The sequence below is a fragment of the Pithys albifrons genome, chromosome 11 (genome assembly GCF_047495875.1).
Source record: "Pithys albifrons albifrons isolate INPA30051 chromosome 11, PitAlb_v1, whole genome shotgun sequence".
In the NCBI taxonomy this organism is placed as follows: domain Eukaryota; kingdom Metazoa; phylum Chordata; class Aves; order Passeriformes; family Thamnophilidae; genus Pithys; species Pithys albifrons.
This window is the reverse complement of record NC_092468.1, coordinates 6946425-6964664: the sequence shown is the minus strand read 5'-3', so window position 1 is coordinate 6964664 and position 18240 is coordinate 6946425. Positions and strand designations below refer to the sequence as shown.

Below are 18240 nucleotides of genomic sequence, written 5' to 3'. Positions count from 1 at the left end.
ATAATTTTTAATTAGCTTTCCAAGCTACTCATTGAATGTTTGTACTCATGAATAGCAATCAATACTGCATTCTAATAATTTGTTATGCAAATGAAGCACTTCAGCAATATTATCCCATCCAAAAGTTAATACCCTTAACAGAACTCAAAAAAAAATTAAAATCTATTTGCCCTTATTATAAACAGAAAGACAGAACACAGAGAGCTTTCCTGGAACTTGAACTAGTTCCACAAAGGTACCTGCTCACATTGAGGAATAATTCCCACAATTTGGAAGAGAATATTTTGATGCTAGATGCTTTTGAAACACCAAGCCCAAATTCAAAAAAGGCAGTTTGCTCAAGAACTATAGCAGAAAAAAATAAGTTATTAGAATATGTAAAGTGGGTTTATAATCTTATCGCAAGAACAAAGTCAGTATCTCCACTTTGAATGGGGGTTGGGGCAGGGGAAGAAGAAAGGAAAAAGAAAAAACAAGTTATTGGTACTGCTTACATAGAAGGCTTGTCTGAATACAGAGGAAGAATGGACAAAGCTCATGGAATTCCTCCTGTAAAAGCAAGGAAGACAAGATGGGCCACAAGTTCTGAGCTGTTCCACATTCATTATGTAAGCAGGGAACAGCAGCTGCCAAGGCTCACACTTTTGCAGGCACACACAGCAGGGTCTCAAACAGGCCCATGGAAGTGAACAGAGCCGAATTTTACCTGGGAATGTTATTTCCACCAATATTCAAAAATAACACATATCCAGCTGCACAGTAAACATCCTATAGAGAGCAATTCAGAAGGAACACCAAGTTAACCCCAAGATACTGCAGTCAAGAGCTGAGGAAAGCTTATTTTAAAGTCAAAAGCATTACTTCTTTTTCTCCTGGCCAGCTAAGTCTGAAGTGTTACTAGAACATCCTCCCCTCCAGCAGCAGGCAGGTGTGAACTGTCACAGGGCAGTCTCACTTTAGCACACGCATGCCCAGCAAAATACTGCAAATGCCACTTGCAAACCTTCCCCACCATTTCTGCAAGCACCAAGGAGCATGGACCTACATGGGTGGTTGGAGTTTCAAGAATACTGCCTGCTGTATTTCTGTTCCAGGTCACAGAAAGTGTGGCACATTCTTCCTACAAAGGCTGGGAAACACAGGCAATAGTTTCCAGTAGACACTCTGAACTTCAGTGTGCAAACATGCAGAGTAACAAAGGTCTGCACATGTGGACCGATTCATCTTTTCTGTAGTTAGTAGAAAGATGCACCACTGAAATACAACCACACTCCACAAGAACACTTTCGCCTTCCAGAAAAACAAGCATACCCTTTTTCTCCAGTTGTTGGAAAATAAATACTGTATGGAAATTCCCCTGAAGCAGAAGTGTCTTCAGTTCAATCACTGCAGTGAACAGCACAGTCACTTTTCAGGGTCACACTCCTCCAGAAACCATTTGGACACCCAAGCTGACAAAGACATCTCCACTCCCTTTCTGCAGCCTACTGATCATGTTCACCCTGCGTCAAACATCTTTCAGAAAAAATAACAGTTGTGAGCACATGATCTGGAGCTCTTGGGCCATTTGCTCTGTCAAATTTTCATGAGGACTACAAGGGAACTCATTATCCTCCCAAGGTAGGTCCAATTGTCTGAGACATTTATCTTGCAAAGTCAATGAAGAGCCTTTCAACTGAAGAGCAGAAGTTACTCTCAGTTTTGCTACACACACTCCAAAGTCTGGAGCAAAGCATGTTACCCATCTAATGGGCCCTAAAAAGTTGGTGGCAATTGGTTCCACTTAGCAATGGGAAAACCAAATGCAAGACAACTTACTACTATGAAAATGAAAATTGTTCTACTATACAGTTCTGATCAAGTTTCTGCAACAAGCACTAAGTCAGGAGCAAACCCCTCCCTTACAAAACATGAATGTGCACATGTTTGAAAATGTGAAAGGATACAGCTTCTACTTTTCTTCCTAACTCCCAGAGCTCAGAGTGCTAAGTTTTGTTAGACTCACTATGCACAGTGATATGTAACAGGAAAATACTGCTGAGTTTAGAAAGTCCTTACTCAAGTTTACATTTAGTTCTGAGACTTGCAATTTAACTTGGAGTAACAAACATGAAACCAGCCAAACTCAGGAAGAGTGCTGTTTTTCTGTACCCACAAAGTCCTTCCATTCAAAGTTACACAGCTTTTAGAGACTTGGAAGGTATTAGAACATCCTTAGGATGCAGAGGAGAAACCAGGCACATGACATCCCACATGTTCCCTTTTCTCCCCATGTGAGGAGTGACTAACACAGCTATTAGTACTACCCAGGAAAAATTCAAAATAATTTATAAGTAGCATCCCACTGGTGGTGTTTTTCTCAGAGCTCCTACTAAGCAATTCCTTGCTTGCCTCCCCTCTCCATCATCAAATTTCTCCTACTGTGCACACAACAATAGCTGAGGAAGACAGCTGCATGGAAAAGATTGCAATGAGCTCCCTTTGCACAGGTGACAGCCAGAGGGATTCAACTCTCCTGCGTATTTGGCCTTCAACATCCTCCTTTGATCAACACAGTCCTTGAGCTCATCGCAGCAGAAAAGTTAAAAGGTCAAAAGGTATTCTGGGATGATCATAATTTATACCAGAATAATTGCTTATGTGGAATAGCAGTTAATTCTCTAATGTGCACTCTGCCTTTCAGAACTGGGTTAGGCATGATCTGCAAAAAGATACCCAGGAAACATTTTTCAAAGATAAACTCAAAAATCTCAAAAATCCTTTACAATTCTGCTCCAGTCAGCACTTCATGGAATGTATTTTAGAATAGAGAGAGGTGAACCTAAATACAGAAGGAAAATTAATTTAAGTCTATGTCCCAGTTTACCCTTCAGCTATTCTCAAGGTTTCACTAAATCCACTAATCTGCCAATATTGGCAAGTCTTGCAAAAATATATTGGGTTTTATTAGCTTCCAAAGAAACAGAACTGGTCTATAATTAAATTTGGTAACACACCTTATTCCCTTGCCCTAATTTATTTTTAGAATTTGTGGCCTCAATGAGAACTGCATCATGAAATACAGTCAAGGCCAGATACCCAAAAGTTCATGGAATTTCAAAGTATTCCCATCGATTTCTGGAGACTCACAAACACCAAGGGCTCCTGCTCACAGCTCCTTTCACTCTGCCAGGGTCTGCAGTGCTGAAAGCCTCAAAAAACCCAGAACCTGAAATGCCAACAACTTTACTTATCGAAACACTACTCTACTTTTCCTCCTCTGTTCTTCTCTTGCTATAACTAAATGCTCTCTATGGTACACAATAAGGTGTATTTGGAATGGCTATTGTGAAAGACTTCCTCATACACACCCTCATTCTCATGTACAGAAAGCATTTTCATTGCTCAGTTCCAAGTATTTCCAAAGAAGGTTAAGCTAAACCATGCATGGATTTAGCTCTGCATGTTCAAATGGAGAGTTTAAGAAATCATTACAGCACTTTAAGATTTATCTCGCAGTAAATTCCACTGTACCTTAAAGAACACATTCTCTGAGACCAGAAAACAAGAGAGACAAAGTCTCATTTTGTAGTATGTAATTTTGGCGCTGGGGGGGAAAGATAAAAAAGTAAATATTCCCCTGAAGTTATGAAGGAACTTCCTTTTTCAGGACATGTCAAATTAAAGCACTTTCTAAATAAAGGCACCTCTGGCTGCGCAGTTAATTTGTTTCTTGGAGTGAACTGTCCTTGTTTACCCCTTGCTTATCTTCCTAGTCCCATGAAACACTTGTGTGTTTGCTGCAGGGATGCTGTGCCACCCCCAGGAGCCAGGGCAGTGCTGTGCATGCACCAGAGCAGACCAACAGCACCTTGTCCTGCTTGCCCACTCAGCCAGTGGCATTCCCTGTGCCCAGGGATGCTCCTGCATGGAAAGGAGCAGTGCACAATGCAGCACAGCTACACAGCTGCTGTTTGAGGGCAAGTCTTCTTCAAAAACATGGAGAGGCGCCTGGAAGTCCCAGAAATGACCACAGAAGATTTGGGTGCCACCTGGGCCCTCATTCCCCCCAAGTGTCACTTCCCAAGCAGAGGTACCCGAGCACTGCAATGCCAGCACTCAGGGCAGAGCTGCCCCTGCACAGCCCAGCACCAGCAGATGCCAACGCTGAGCTAAGGGGCTTCAAGCATGAAAACCTTAAAAATATATATTAAACCCTTGGGAGCCTGCAAAGAACAATTTAAGTTTGCAACTTACAAATAGTTCGAAGTGACTATTATTTATTTACCGAGACTGACATTTTGAAACCTGTGAGATGTTTTATTTTACATTCAAACCTACACAGATTAAATTTAAGTGGAGAAAAAAGAAGATTCATATTGGACAAAATATCGTTTATTATTAGAAACAGTTGCATATGCAACTAACAGACTGACATTTTTTGAGGTCATGTTGTTTGCACCAAAAATACTCTCTCTCGGATATTTTTGTTAATCTTCACAAGTAGTTCCAATACTTTTTGATTCGTGGATCCCAACACATTTAGCTATGGACAGCTGAATGGTAATACAAGCCTACTGAAAATAGACTTGTTTTCCTTGATTATTTTTCGCTGTCACTGGGAGGGGCCCACAGATCCCACAACAACGAAGACCACTCTTAAAGGAGCAGTGCAGAGCAAATTAAAAAGAAAACCAGTTTCCCAAAAGAAGGCTTGAAATACTACTCTCCAAATTATTGCATCTCAAGAACTGTGTCTCATCCTGTGCCTTTCACTGGCAAAACACTGAAATAATTACACTTGATCTTCCCATTTTATACAATCACACTCTTTACATTGATTGTGAGGAAGAAAGAGATGGAAGCAACTAGAGTTGGGTTCAGCATCCAATGCTTTTCCATTTCTGACACCAGAGCAACAGTCTGAGTCTACCTTAGCTAGACTTCAAGACCACTCTCATAAGGCAGACTTTTTAAGGCAGTTTAAAGTAAATCTCACTGATTTAAATCTTTCCAGATTTCATCTTTCAACGCAAATTCAGAATTCTGTTAACTAAGATCTTAAAAGTTCATTTTTTCTCCCTAAGCCTGACAACAATGGCAAATACCATCTGTTCAGCTGTAGCTCAGGAATTTTTAAAGCAGCTCAAAAGAAAAAGAGAAAATCATCCTTCAAACACAATTGCCACAGTTTCTTCAGAAATACCTCAAATATTATTGCCAATGCATTCTGTCATGTATTGACCTCTGCTAGTAGCCTTTGGGAAACTAACTCCAAAACAAGTTTCAGCAACCAACATCATTTCTCATACAGAAAACCAGAAGAGAGAGCCCACGGAATATTTTAGCTTTGTTTCACCACTCCAGATTTTGCAAGCTTTGCTTACAATCAAGAAATTTAACCCAATTACTGCAAATTTGCACCCAGTATAGACAAGGGGAGGAACATTTTCCAGCTACAGTCAGATTTTTACTGCATTTCAAACATCCTGGTGTAAGACAAAAACGACTCACAAAGTTATGAAGGAAACGTTCCTTACGTTATTTGTGTTGGTTAAGTTTTTGTGACAAACCTGCATTACCTTTTCACTTCTCCCTCACATAAGAGGTAGAGTTTGTTATCTTTTACGGGTGAAAAGATTATACTTTCTTAGTGTTTTGATTTCAGAAGCTGGGAGTTTAAAGGGAAAAATAAAATTAAAGTCATTCACTTTAAAGGCATTAAGTCCTTGTAAGCTGATAATGCTCAGAGGCACAGCACATATGTAAACACACACACAGTATTTATAAGCATGTGCATATTTCAGTGAGAGGAGGATCTACATAAGTCAGATAGAATGAAGAAATCAGTCCCAAAATTAGTCCAATTTTTCTCACCTATTGTACTTACTCCAATCTGCAAAAAAAGGAGTGATGGGTGAATGCTCAGAAAGCAGAATCTTAATCTTTACCTTTTACTGCAATTTTCTTCAAATTAAATAAAGATGTCACACTTCATTTTAATTGCCTTAAGATATGTAGAATAAAATAGTAGTAAGGTAAATAAAATGCCATTCTTAATTATTATTAGGAAAACAGACAAGTACTATCCACATTTGAAATGTGCAACTTGAAGTGTTCAGTTGGATTTAAAACAGCAACTAAAACCAGCTCCACAAAAGAAATATAACTGAAACCTTTGGAAACGGCAGCATTACTTGTCTTCACTATACTCCTAGAATTTAAGCAGTAACAAATAGATATCTTGGGGATCGGATGGGAGACAATGAGGAAACAGACTCCTTCAATCCAGGTGTTTTGAAAGTCAACCCAGGGAAGAATTACCACACTTAAACCTGCAGGATAGCCTACTTGGCCAACACGGCACTTAATAGTTCTAAATCGAATGAAAAGCTCTTTGGAAAGAAACAACACACCACACCCCAAACCCAAGAATCATTCTATTGACTCAATCAAAGCAGTTATACCATAGGAAGCCATAAGGTGAAAGAGATTAAACCAAACATCCCTCCTGTTTGGATAAAGGCAACTAATAGCAGAAGAACATTAAAAGCTTTGAAAGAACTGTTTACATTTACAGGAAAACACACAAAGGATGAAATCCCAATTCCAGGGAGATACACTGCAAACCTCACATTGATTTAACGAGGGTCAAGGTTTTCAGTACAAAGACCAAACATCTAAATAAAAGCATTAACTTCTGGGAAACTGCAATTCCACACAGAGCCATCTTTAAAATCAATAGAGAGAGAAGTCACATTAAAATGAATTGTAATTCAGCACATCCACTTCTATTCAATTCCAAAAACCGCTTTTAGATAATGGGCAAAATTCTCTCCCGTAGCCCAGTCTTCTTAAGTGATCACTGGACAGCTGAATGATCTTGAGGATACTCAGTCCCCAAAAACCCTGAGCCCCTTTTCCAGTCTTTCATTGGTGCCAAGCTTGACCATCTTGTACAGCCCCCCTACACCACACAGCTGACAGCAGCAGGCACATTTCACCATCAACAGAACATAAAAGACTTACCAAAACATCCAGCAATTTCTTAAAAGACAGATTTTTAAAAACCATCCATCTCCCACATTAAGCAGGATTTCAGGGCAGGGAGGGTAAATGCCATTAAGATTCAATGTGCCTTAAATGGTGAACTTGATTTTTAGGAGCTTTTTTTAATATCAGTTTATGAGAATGAAAAACAAAAATTATCTGATGTAGTTACACACACACATCCATATATTTCTGCTTTTATCATGAAGTCACCCGAATTTTGATGCCATGTTATAGTGCATAATATTTTAACAACTTACTACTGAGAACTCACTCCCTTATTCTACATCTGTAAGAAATCATCATATTAATTTTTATTGCAATACATACAGCAAAAATAGGAAGTCATTTAGAGTGAACTTTCCTAAAGTGCACTTTAGAAATCAACATTTAAATACTTTAAATAGTTAAATTCCCCTTGTTAATCTCCTCTATATAGTAAACTCTCAGTTCATAAAAGAAAATAAAACCCTGGAGCATTACAAGCATCCTGCAAATGTTTGTTGAACCATTTGGATGCTTAAACACCCCAATTAATATAAAACTAAAACCTGAAGTTCTCACTCCACAGTTTCACAGTCATTCAAAAAACACTAAACTACATGAACAGAGTTCATGAAGATATAAACAACGTGGGAATGAAGGCTCAGGTTCATTCTTTCTGCTGAAAACTCTGCTGCTGTAGGGTTTACTCTGAAGAAATAATTGCACCAGAGCACACTCAGCAAGTCCACACACTCCAATCCAGGATCCTGGCAGACCCCAACCTTACACTGCAGCCTCACAAGGCATGGAATGCAAAAGGAATTGGGAAGTTTTCTTTCAGGTTTGGACCACCCTTTATACCCCCAGTTAAGCGTGTGGGCACATATGGACGAAGCCAGAACTAACAGAGCTCAGAGCAAACACAGAGCATGCACACACACACAGGCTTTGCTGTGCACAATTTCTGCCCACCACAGAATCACACAGACACCCTGCTACACCTTCCTGCACGAACTAACCTGGAGTGCAGGGGGGTGCAGGATGCTGCAGAAAGCACTTCAGATAGTCCATCGTGAAGTGAAAGACAAGTAACCCTCTGCCTCTGTGTACAGAGACAGATTTAACAGAGAGTCACTTGCAAAATTCTTTCTAACTTATTTTTACAAACACCCTTTCCAAATCATGACAACTTCTCCATTTTTAAATAACCATAACACACTAAACTCATAAATAAAAGTCCAACCAACTTTAACTTTTGTCAGAGAATGTTTTCCTTCTGCTACAACAAATGGTTTTCAGGTTCAACATTAGGCTTCCTTTTCCCACTTCTTCAGACCATTTTCTACTTTTACGCTTATTATTTCAGCTTATGCTCCTCAAAACAGGTTCACTTGCTCTGTGATTCTCAAGTTTAAGAGGCTCAGATTCCTTGTCACCCTCCTCTCTACCTCAGCTGCAATAATCAAAGGTACCGATATAGAATTTATTATGGGCTTGCCAGTGCACTACTTAAAACCTGCTTTTGTGGAAAGGAAAGGAAGCATGCCAAGTCTCAGATAAGCCAGGATGGTCTTTAAAATTCAGCATAAATCCATAACAAAGCACTAGAATTTGTGTTCGGCAATTAAGCCAATTTCCTAGGTATCAACCACAGGAAAAGTCAAACACTGTAGGAGAACAAGGAACACCTGAAGCTGATATCCTGGCCTTTGACAATGCCCAACTGCAAGTGCCCAAGGAAGAGAAAAATGCACTGGGTAGTTTGAAACTCAGGGTTTGGGATGACTTTAGGAGGTCGCTGCATCCCTTCTCCTCACAGCCCAAAGGTCTGGTCCACTGTACATGCTGATTCTCTTCCAAGTGGTTCTTAATCTCACCAAGTAAAAGTACCCAAAGATCAGGACAGAAGCTTTTCCTAAAGTCTACCCTGCATGTTCCCTGTTGCTGTTTATTTCCTGTCCTGCCCACAAGAGTATGGAGAACATGGATTTTACCCTCTGCTTTGAAGGAGCTTTTCACATACCTGAAAACTATTTGCATGTTCCTCAATTCCTTTTCACTCAAGCCAACAACCCCAACCCCTTCAACACATCAGGTCACTTTTTCTGATTTACCAATCTCACAGTTCTCTGTTGGAATCAACTCCTGCTGGTGTAGGTTTTATTTGAAGTGTAACATCCAAATCCAAAGATTTTTCTCCAGCTGAACCTTGAATAAGGAACACATCTTCCAATTATTTTGTCATGTTCTAAGTTATCCAGTTAAAACTGACTACAATGGTTTGAATTTTTTTCCTATTAATTTCTGCTTAATGAATCAAAAAAATTAAGAAATTTGGAAGACTGAGGAATCATCATTTGAGCACAATCACCAGGAAATCCCAAGGTAAGTCAAGAATCCCAACAGGTATGTATCATCTGCCTTCTGTTTTCAGACTGCTCTTTGTTAAGGATACCAGAGGGGAGGAAAAGGTCTCCAAGAAGAACTACCCTTATTTCATGGTCCTTTCCACAGGCAAAAGAATGGTAAACTTGAGCCAGGTCACAGCTCACTACTATTAGGCTTTCAAATGTGTCCTTTAAAATTACATTTACACAACATTAAGTAACATGAAATATATTTTGAATGTTATGACTTGATTATTTGCCAGAATTGCTAAACCAGGCTATAGACAACAGGGAACTTCTCTTGACACCAGCAATTATTTGGCTATAGAAACAATGCATTTTATCTTTTATTTTCCCATTCCTCAGCAGGGAAGCTCTCTACACTAAATGAAGTGTTAGCTACACCACTCAGACACTCCAGAGGAGCCAGGCAATCTATTTGTTGCCTTCTCATACAACCTGCTTGGAAACAAAAGAAAAGCAAACCACTCTGAGGCAACTAAGTCAAAATAAGGACCAAGAGGAGGCCAGGGATAAACATACACAGGACATGCATTTGAAGCCAGCCTTAACATCTGAAATGACTTTCCCAAAACATCCTGTCAGTCTGACAGAGAAAATCTGATACACACAAAGCGTATAAGAACATTTGCCCTCTAACGTTTCTATCAGAGATTATGTAGCAATTGCCATGCAACTGTATTTTCATGAGTCCTAAGCATAAAATCTTTTGAACATACACCAATTTGTCCCTATAGACAAGTAGCAATTTGCACTCTGCTTTTTTAATGCCCAATGGATGCACAGGAGTGCCAGATTACCAATATTTTTTTCCAGTTCAATTGTAAATAATCACAATAAAGGCACAGCACCTCTGAGAGCTTCTCAACATCTTTCACACACTTCTCCAAATCGCTAAAAGCTACGAAAGAAAACTAAGGACACTTTTAAGTGTGCAATTTGGCCATGAGAAGGTATACCCAGATACAGATCCAACACTCACAGGTCTAAAGTGGGGGGTAAATGTGACAAAGCTCTCCACACATTGCTCTCATGGCACACTGTTTGGTGACAAAAGACACCCCTTACAGGGTGCTCTTTCAGTGGCACACACTGCTTACAACCAAAATTTGCTTTGGAAGCTCTGAAGCTCTTAAGTTCCCAGTTTGGGTAGTCCTCCAATAATGCAATTAAAACTGGTAATAATATGATTATGGCTGGCAAACACTCTCCAGCTTCATAATGACAACTTAAATATAGTTGTCAGTCTTTGTGCTGAAATACCTGAATACTAAAGCTCTTATCAAGCACTCTGACTTCTGTCTTTGGAGACTTCTGAATCATTTCATTATCTTGACACCCAGACTTCATAATCAGATGAATCTTTTATCCTATGAGACAGAAGAGTCAGTTTCATGAACAGCTTTTCAATCAAAACACTTAAAAAATAAAAAGTATTCTTAGCTCCATTTATTAACGAAAAAAATGGAAACATGAAACTATTTACATGTCTTTCCTGAGATTTATTGGTGAACTACAGGAAGCACCAGCAACAGAAAACAGGGTTGCTTCATTGCCCATCTTCTCACCTAAGCAGTGTGCCAGACATTACCTCTCATCTATTTTGGATGAGATTGAAAAGAAGTATCTTATTTTTCTATCTCTGAACTGATAATGAAAGATATTTCATTACTATTTACAATGAAAAAATACAAAAAAAACACAGCATGACGCAGAAAAATTCAGACATGAGGATCTATCTAGCGTGTTCTCAAAGATTTTCCTTCAATTCCTCCCCCCAGGCTTTGAGCTTTCCTTTACATAGAATATGCTGGCTCTGTCTCTCTGGATTAGTTGTTTTTCTACTGCTGATAGTCAAATCTGATGTATTTGCATAATAGACGTGCCAAGTGGGGCTCAATTTTCCATTGATTGGGAAATGTCCTGAATGACTTAAGACTTCAAGTTTTGCCCATGTAATTAATTTAATTGGAATAAAATAATCTTAGGTATCCAGATCATGGAAAGGCTTTCAGCTGTGCTTCAAAATTAAGATTAAAATGATGTTTATGGTAATGATGAAGTTGAAATGCAGTGAACTTAAAAGGTAGATTTATTTGGTCTCACAAGAAATTTGGGTATGGCAACCCTTTTAGGACTTCACTGAATAGTTTAATAGCACATACTAGAATAACATAATAAATCATTTAAGAGATCAGCCTTATACAGAGATTTGTGGAGAGACAAAGAAAAAATGAAGTGCTGCAGGTAGTATTTCTCCCTTCCTGTGATCACATGGACCTATGAATTTTGAATGTGCTGGGGGAATAAAAAACCCAACTATTTTATGCTTCAGCATATTCTCTATCCCATAACTGAAGACCACAAGAGACATTTCAGACAATTTTGAGACATCATTAATGTAATTCCAATAATAGACACTGTGTATCTCTGTCCTATTGAACACAGGTATCTGAAAATACTTCAAAGAAATATTTTTTGTGTTCAAAGCAGTAATTTTATTGGAAGTTATGACAAAGATCTGTGTCAGCAACCTGGTAGAAAGCTAACAAAGCCACAAATTGCATATGAATATTTAATACACAGATTAAGTTCTGTAACTGACCACCTCATAAACATTCTGATGTTACCTCTAATATTTCTTTTTCCATAGGAAACTTTAGAGAGTCTTGGTGGGGTTTTTTTCCCCCCTACTGAAACTAAATGATTCTTGCAGCCTGAGGATATTTTGTGGAAGAAATTGTGATTTTTCTGAGTGGAAAGTGAGAACCAGGATACCTCCTGTAATGCTTCTACCCATCCTCAAAAACATGTGGAGAATGGGAGGTGGTTGGGTTTGCTTTTGAAATAAGGAGCAGCAGAGCACAGCAAAGTAGATGTGATAGGATGAGAACTGAAATCATCACCTCTGATTGTCTTTGCTCCTCTCCACAACAGGATGCTTAAGGCACCAGAGGGGCTTGGTACACACCACCTCCTACCTACATCTCCAACCAGAATGCATCCACCTTCAAGTCTAGACTATGGTTACAGTATCAAGCTTTGCAACTGTGTTCATGAGATACCCACAAAACGCCTTTTCATTTAAAATGTGCTCACTACAGAATACAGAGCAAGGAGAAAAAAAGCACCAGATTTTTTTCTTTTCTTTGCTTTACTGATCAGATGAGAAAGGAAAAAAAAAAAAGCAAAAAACAAAACAAACAAACAAAAAATACACCAAAAAAAACCCCGAAGAGCCCACAGTGATAAGTGTATCAGATATATCAGATATCAACCACATACAGTGCCAAGATATGTTACTTCATTTGTTAATGCTGCATTACAGCCTTCGATGATAACTAATTTTAAGAAACAGGGTATACAAAGTAATAAATGAAAACTTAAAGCACTTGAATATCAATATGCATAACCTAAAAATGCCTATTTTTAAACACTAAATGCTAGTAGACTGTGCATACTGTTACCAAACATGCTCTTTGCAGCCCTCCAGTGGTCAAAGATTCAGCAAAATCCAAGAAAACTACCTCGATTTGCCTGATGAACTACCGGCAGCATTTAAAAACCTCTCCCACGAAATAAAAACTCACATTCTTGTCCAAAGGAAAAAAAAAATCCAAATAAAGGAGAAAACGACCTTAAATTACATTAGAAAGCAAACAGGAGGAAAATAATTCCCCTGCATCAAAATGTTGAACGACATTGGTAAATCTGCTCAGAAAACCCTGTATTCCACCAAGACATCAAAGTGTGTTGGGTTAGTAACAGAAATTACAATTCTTTCCCTATAGTCATGTTCTGCTAATCATACAGGTAAATGTCAAGAAAGTCAAGCAGCATTTGCCAGAAAGAATCGATTTCCTCACAAAGTTAAGACTCAGGGAGTTTGGGTTTTTTAAGAAAACAAACACAAAACCAAAAAAACACTGAAGTTTTCTCTCTCACACACATGTCCACAACTAAAATAAATGGTAAAGCCTCATATAAAAGTAAAAAGAGCTGAAATGCTTTAAAATAAAGTAAAATAAACTGAGACGAGTTCTCAAAACTAAGTTTCTAAAACTTGGGGCTAGAGAGTCAGACCACAACTGCAAGGAAACAACGTCAAGGGAAAACAAAATACACGAAGCCCGCGACACCTGTGAGCGCAGAGCCTTTGGAAGGGGCCAGACTGGCGCTCTCCGGGAGGAGCGGGCGGGCGGTGAGAGCGCTGCGGAACAGCGAGCGCTCCGGCACACCTGCGGCAACCTGCGCGACCCGCCCGCGGGGTCACCGCCTGTCGCGGCCTCGCGGGGAACTTCGCGGGCACCCCTTCTCCTCCCGCTCCCCTCCTTCCAGCCCTTCCATCAGGAGCCGCAAATCCCCAAGCCACGCGCGCTCCGCCGGGCTCCGGAGCGGCCACGCAGCATCGCCCGCAGCGGGAGCGGCTCCTCCCGCCCATCCCGGCCGCTTCCAGCGGCCCCGCCGGGCGTGCCCACAAAAGTAGCAGACGGCGAGTTGCGGGTCCCCGCTGGCGACCCACGGAGCCCCCCGCTCTCCCAAACTTTCTGCCCGACCCTGCGGGGAGCGGCGGTGCGGCGGCAGCCCCGGCTAGCCCCGTCGCTCCTCCCGGCCCCGGCGCTCAGTCGCCGCCCGCGGTACCTGCCTTTGGCGGCGAGGAGGCTGCCCAGCCCCAGCGGCAGCAGCAGCAGCGCCGCCGGCCCCCAGCAGCCGCAGCAGCGGCGCCTCCGCATCCCCGCCGCGGCGCCGGCCCTGCGCGACTGCTCCCGGCCGCGGCTCTGAGCGGGGCGAGGCGGCGGGCGGGGGCTGCTGCCGCCGCGCCGTCATTCGCCCTCGCTGCCAGCACTGGGGCGGCTCCGGCCCCCGCCCCGGGACCGCGGCCACGTCACAGCGAGGGGAGGCCCCGAATATTCATGAGTGGAGGCTCCGCGAGGGCTCCGGCGCCGCGCACCTGCCGGGCAGGTGCCGCTCCCCGCCCCCGGGCTGAGAGCATGGAACGGGCACAGCGAGCAGGCAGCAAGGACGTGGGGAATGGGAGGGAGACGGGATGGAAGGGATGGAAACAAGCCTTTGCTGAAGGATGCAAAGGGAACCGGGACAGGAGACGCAGAGAAGGGGGCTAGAGGAAAGGAACAGAGCAGAAAATACATAAAGTAACGGTTCCGTAAACTCGGAGGGAAATAGGAGACCTTGGAAAACCAAGGTGGGAAGAGAATGTGAAATGCTTTTGTTGAAGGAAAAGGACAAATTGCACAGGTTTTGGTAGAGGAGAGAAACAAAGGAGTAGGCAAAACTTCTGACCTTAGAGATGAAGGCTGCACTGGCGAGGCTTGAAGAGGTGCAGAAGGGCAACGGCACTGGGCTGTGAAGGCAAGAAAAGCCGTGTGATGGGGCTCACTAATGATGTCCAGGTGCAACTCGTAATCAAGAGCGCAGATTACTGACAGCTGTGATACTCTGGAAGGAAAGCACCGGCAAACATGAGGACACTCACATGAAGATAATGCCCTAGACTAGCTGCAAGATTTTAGCCACATATAAGCCTTGAGAGCAACAAGGGATCATTGCAGGGTAACTTATGTAATTGAGTAGAATCGGTTGGGTTTGGGTCTCTATCATTATTCCTTTCCATTATCTTTCTCTATATGTACTGCTAGAAGCATGATTCATTGAGCTAATTGCTTTGAGTACCTGGAATGCAAGATTCCATCCTCCTCCTTCTGTCCACACACAGAGAAAAAGTGAGATGGGACACAGAGACAAGAATCCAATCTCTTTTGCAAACCTAAGATGTAACACTTCATCTACTAAGGAAGGAGGCTGGAAATACACATTTACTGACCAAAAAAATACAGACAAAAAATATTTCAAGCTATATCAGCTGGGACAAACTTTCTAAAGCTCTTTTTGGCTGCTTGTCTAATTAGTTAGGGAATCTGCTTTCCTGTAATGTGTATTGTGAGCTGGAATGGAATAGGGTATAGAAAAAACCTGAGAAAATCAGCAGTAAAATAACTTAGCATGACAGAAAATTATACAGAAAAAGTAATTTTTGCTACCATTCACTTATCATTCCACAGAAGAGATTTTCTGATGAGGAATTCAGCTATTATAAGCCACTTTCTGTTAGTCAGGAGGAAACTCCTCCAGCCCCAAAGTGTTAAGTGTTACCAAGCAGTGCTGGCTGTCTGTGCACAGTGAGGGTTCCCTGCTAAGAGCATGTTCAGTGCACGATCCACATCCTGACTGTGCCTCCCGATGCCCAGCTGGGAACACACCATGCCCTGAGTTGTGAAACCAGCCACGGCCATCGCAGTTGAGTTGTTCAAAGGTGCACTGCTGTGCTGAGTGCCCGAGCATCTGTCACCTGGAGGCAAATACTAAATACAGTGCAGAGAGGTTTAACTATCAACATGAACAGAATGACATCAAATCCGTGTGGTCCTGGCCAGAACTGTCCACGCTTACAGCCATGAGACATGCAAAGACTACAAAGGCACAGAAGGAACTTTAAAATCCATAGCATTTTAGTTCACTAATTGAAAAATAAATAAATAAATGTGGGGAACGGCATCAGAAGTTGATAACACAAGATCCCACTCTGTGAAAGGTTAGAAATATGACCTATGAACTAAAACTCTGAAAGACTGGACATATAAACACAACAACATAATTCAGAGGGAGGTATTTTCATATAGACAACTAGCAAGTATTTGAGGGAGCTAAAATGGGAATATAGTGCTTTCTGTATGAGCCTATTATTAACAATTCATAATACAACTGATTTGGTGGGGGTATGTAGAAAGGAAGTTTGCAAGATCATTGATGTACAGGAAGATGCATCTCCTCAGGCAACATCATAGTCTAAATAAAGAAGCGAGATAACAGAAATGAAAAGGGACAAATGTTACCCCTATTCCATGGGCAGGGAGATGAAGTACAAAAAATGAAGAGGCTTCACCAATAGGTAACATTAGATTGGTGTCAGAATGAAAATCTGTTCTCCTTTTTGCCTGATTGTATTTGTTTATTGACACGACAGCCTGGGTGTTACACAGTGCTGGTGTCTTCTACAGGTGATGGATGTAGATGGACAGAAATGTTTAAATAATGTTGATGTGGTGCTATGCAGAAATTCAAAACAAATAAATATTCAAAATATTCAAAAATTTAAAAAAATAATTGCCATATTCTATTGCATTCTATTGTTTGCAACCTCGTGTGTCCATTAACTTCTACAGCCTTCACCAGATTTTAAAAAAGCAAGTTAAAAATCCTTTACTCATTTTCTTCTTTCTAATCACTGTGTAGCTGAAGGAGTATGTCTTTCAATTTTTGCTTGCCGACATTTTTGACAGAACCATTGCAGTAGGGAGATGTATTCTTCAGTGCCAAGCAGGAACCTGCTGAAGGATTTTCTCTGACCTGAGATCCATCCATTAACGTGTCTTGAACCGCCACTTTCTTCTGACGTGTTTTATTGGTCTTGCAAAATAGAAATTCTAAAACAAGGGGGAAAAGGTCACAGCCATGCATTCACTGCAAATTATTGACACGGACCTGGCACCAGAGGCAGTCAATCAGAAAGATCCATTTGAGTCTGGAGATGCAAAGATTATTTTTATCATAATTTCCCTAGTGTCGATTTTAGATATTGCTGCAGGCCAGGATTTAACCCTGACAGGCACAGTTGGCTGAAGAAATCTGGGCAGCTCCAAGGTCATGGTCTATCCTACCCCTTGATGTATTGAGATATTTAGCTGGGAGTTTTAACTATTGTTGTGATCATGTTTTCTGAATAAAAGTTTTTATATCACACTGAATATTAGTTTTTTCTAAGTAAAAAAGAAAAGAAAATTCATTAATACTATTCATGTACAAAGTGGTGTTACTCTATTGTTAAGTCAATTAGACTCCGTTAGTTAAAAAAACAACTTAGGCATCAGAAATAAAGAAAATCATAAAGAATATTCTTAAACATTATAAAAGTCACTTTGTCGTCCATAGAAATGAGTTCAGTATGTAAATACACATAATTCAGATCCTGTAGCAATCCCCACTGTAGCATTTGTTACAGGATCAGGGTCTAAGGTTCACAGTTGTGTATTATTTTATTTTAGGACGTGTTTGCGTAACACCAAAAATGGGAAGCACATAATCTGATTGGGTGCCTATAGCCATGACTCATACAGTGTTGAATTTAATGTATAGTTTGCAATAACCAACTAGCTAAGCCACAGGAATCAAGATTTGATTACATTAGAAGACATTTATGTATTACCAAAGAAAATGGCCATATGTTTTCATGCTGGGGAAACCATAGGAAAAAAAGGATAAAAGTCATTTTATAGAAAAAGCAGATTTAAAATACAGCATTACAGAGCCTGCATTTTCATATGGTACATATATTGCTACATGATAGATATGATGTATGATTATGTGATATATATTTTGCTATTCCAGTCCCACAGCAGAATAAACACATATCCACTTTCCCAATGGAATGGAAGTAAATGTGTTTGCTGAAGTAGGCTTAGGGTCATCCTGATCATTTGTTCTTGCTCCATGTATTTAAACTTGCCTTGGACATTATTAGAGGACATGAGAATGATGCAGCATTTTGCTACTGCAGGTGCCTCTACCTCTAGAAGTTTGCAAGCACTTCTCTAGACTTACTCAGGTCAGGAGCTTTTAATAAATAAGTAGGGTGGCCATCAAGTAGAACAGAACAAACAGCCTGAGAAATGAATATAAATACAAACTTTACTTTCCATATATGCTGCAACTGCTAATGTGTTAATTAAACAGAAGAAAATGT

At 40.7% G+C, this 18240-nt stretch overlaps 1 protein-coding gene across 2 annotated transcripts in view; it reads right to left on the bottom strand.

Annotated features, from left to right (window-relative positions):
- Positions 1-14266, bottom strand: part of CLSTN2 (calsyntenin 2) — a 324990-nt gene extending 310724 nt beyond the window's left edge. Inside the window, exon 1 of one of the 2 annotated variants that reach the window (XM_071566208.1) lies at positions 14064-14266. Coding sequence is in view for 1 of the 2 variants with exons in the window: in XM_071566207.1 (XP_071422308.1) it covers positions 14068-14155 (88 nt within the window). In the remaining variant the exon portion in view is untranslated. The remainder of the gene's footprint in view (positions 1-14063) is intronic. The other variant, XM_071566207.1, reaches the window with a different exon arrangement.
- Positions 14267-18240: the final 3974 nt, after the last annotated feature.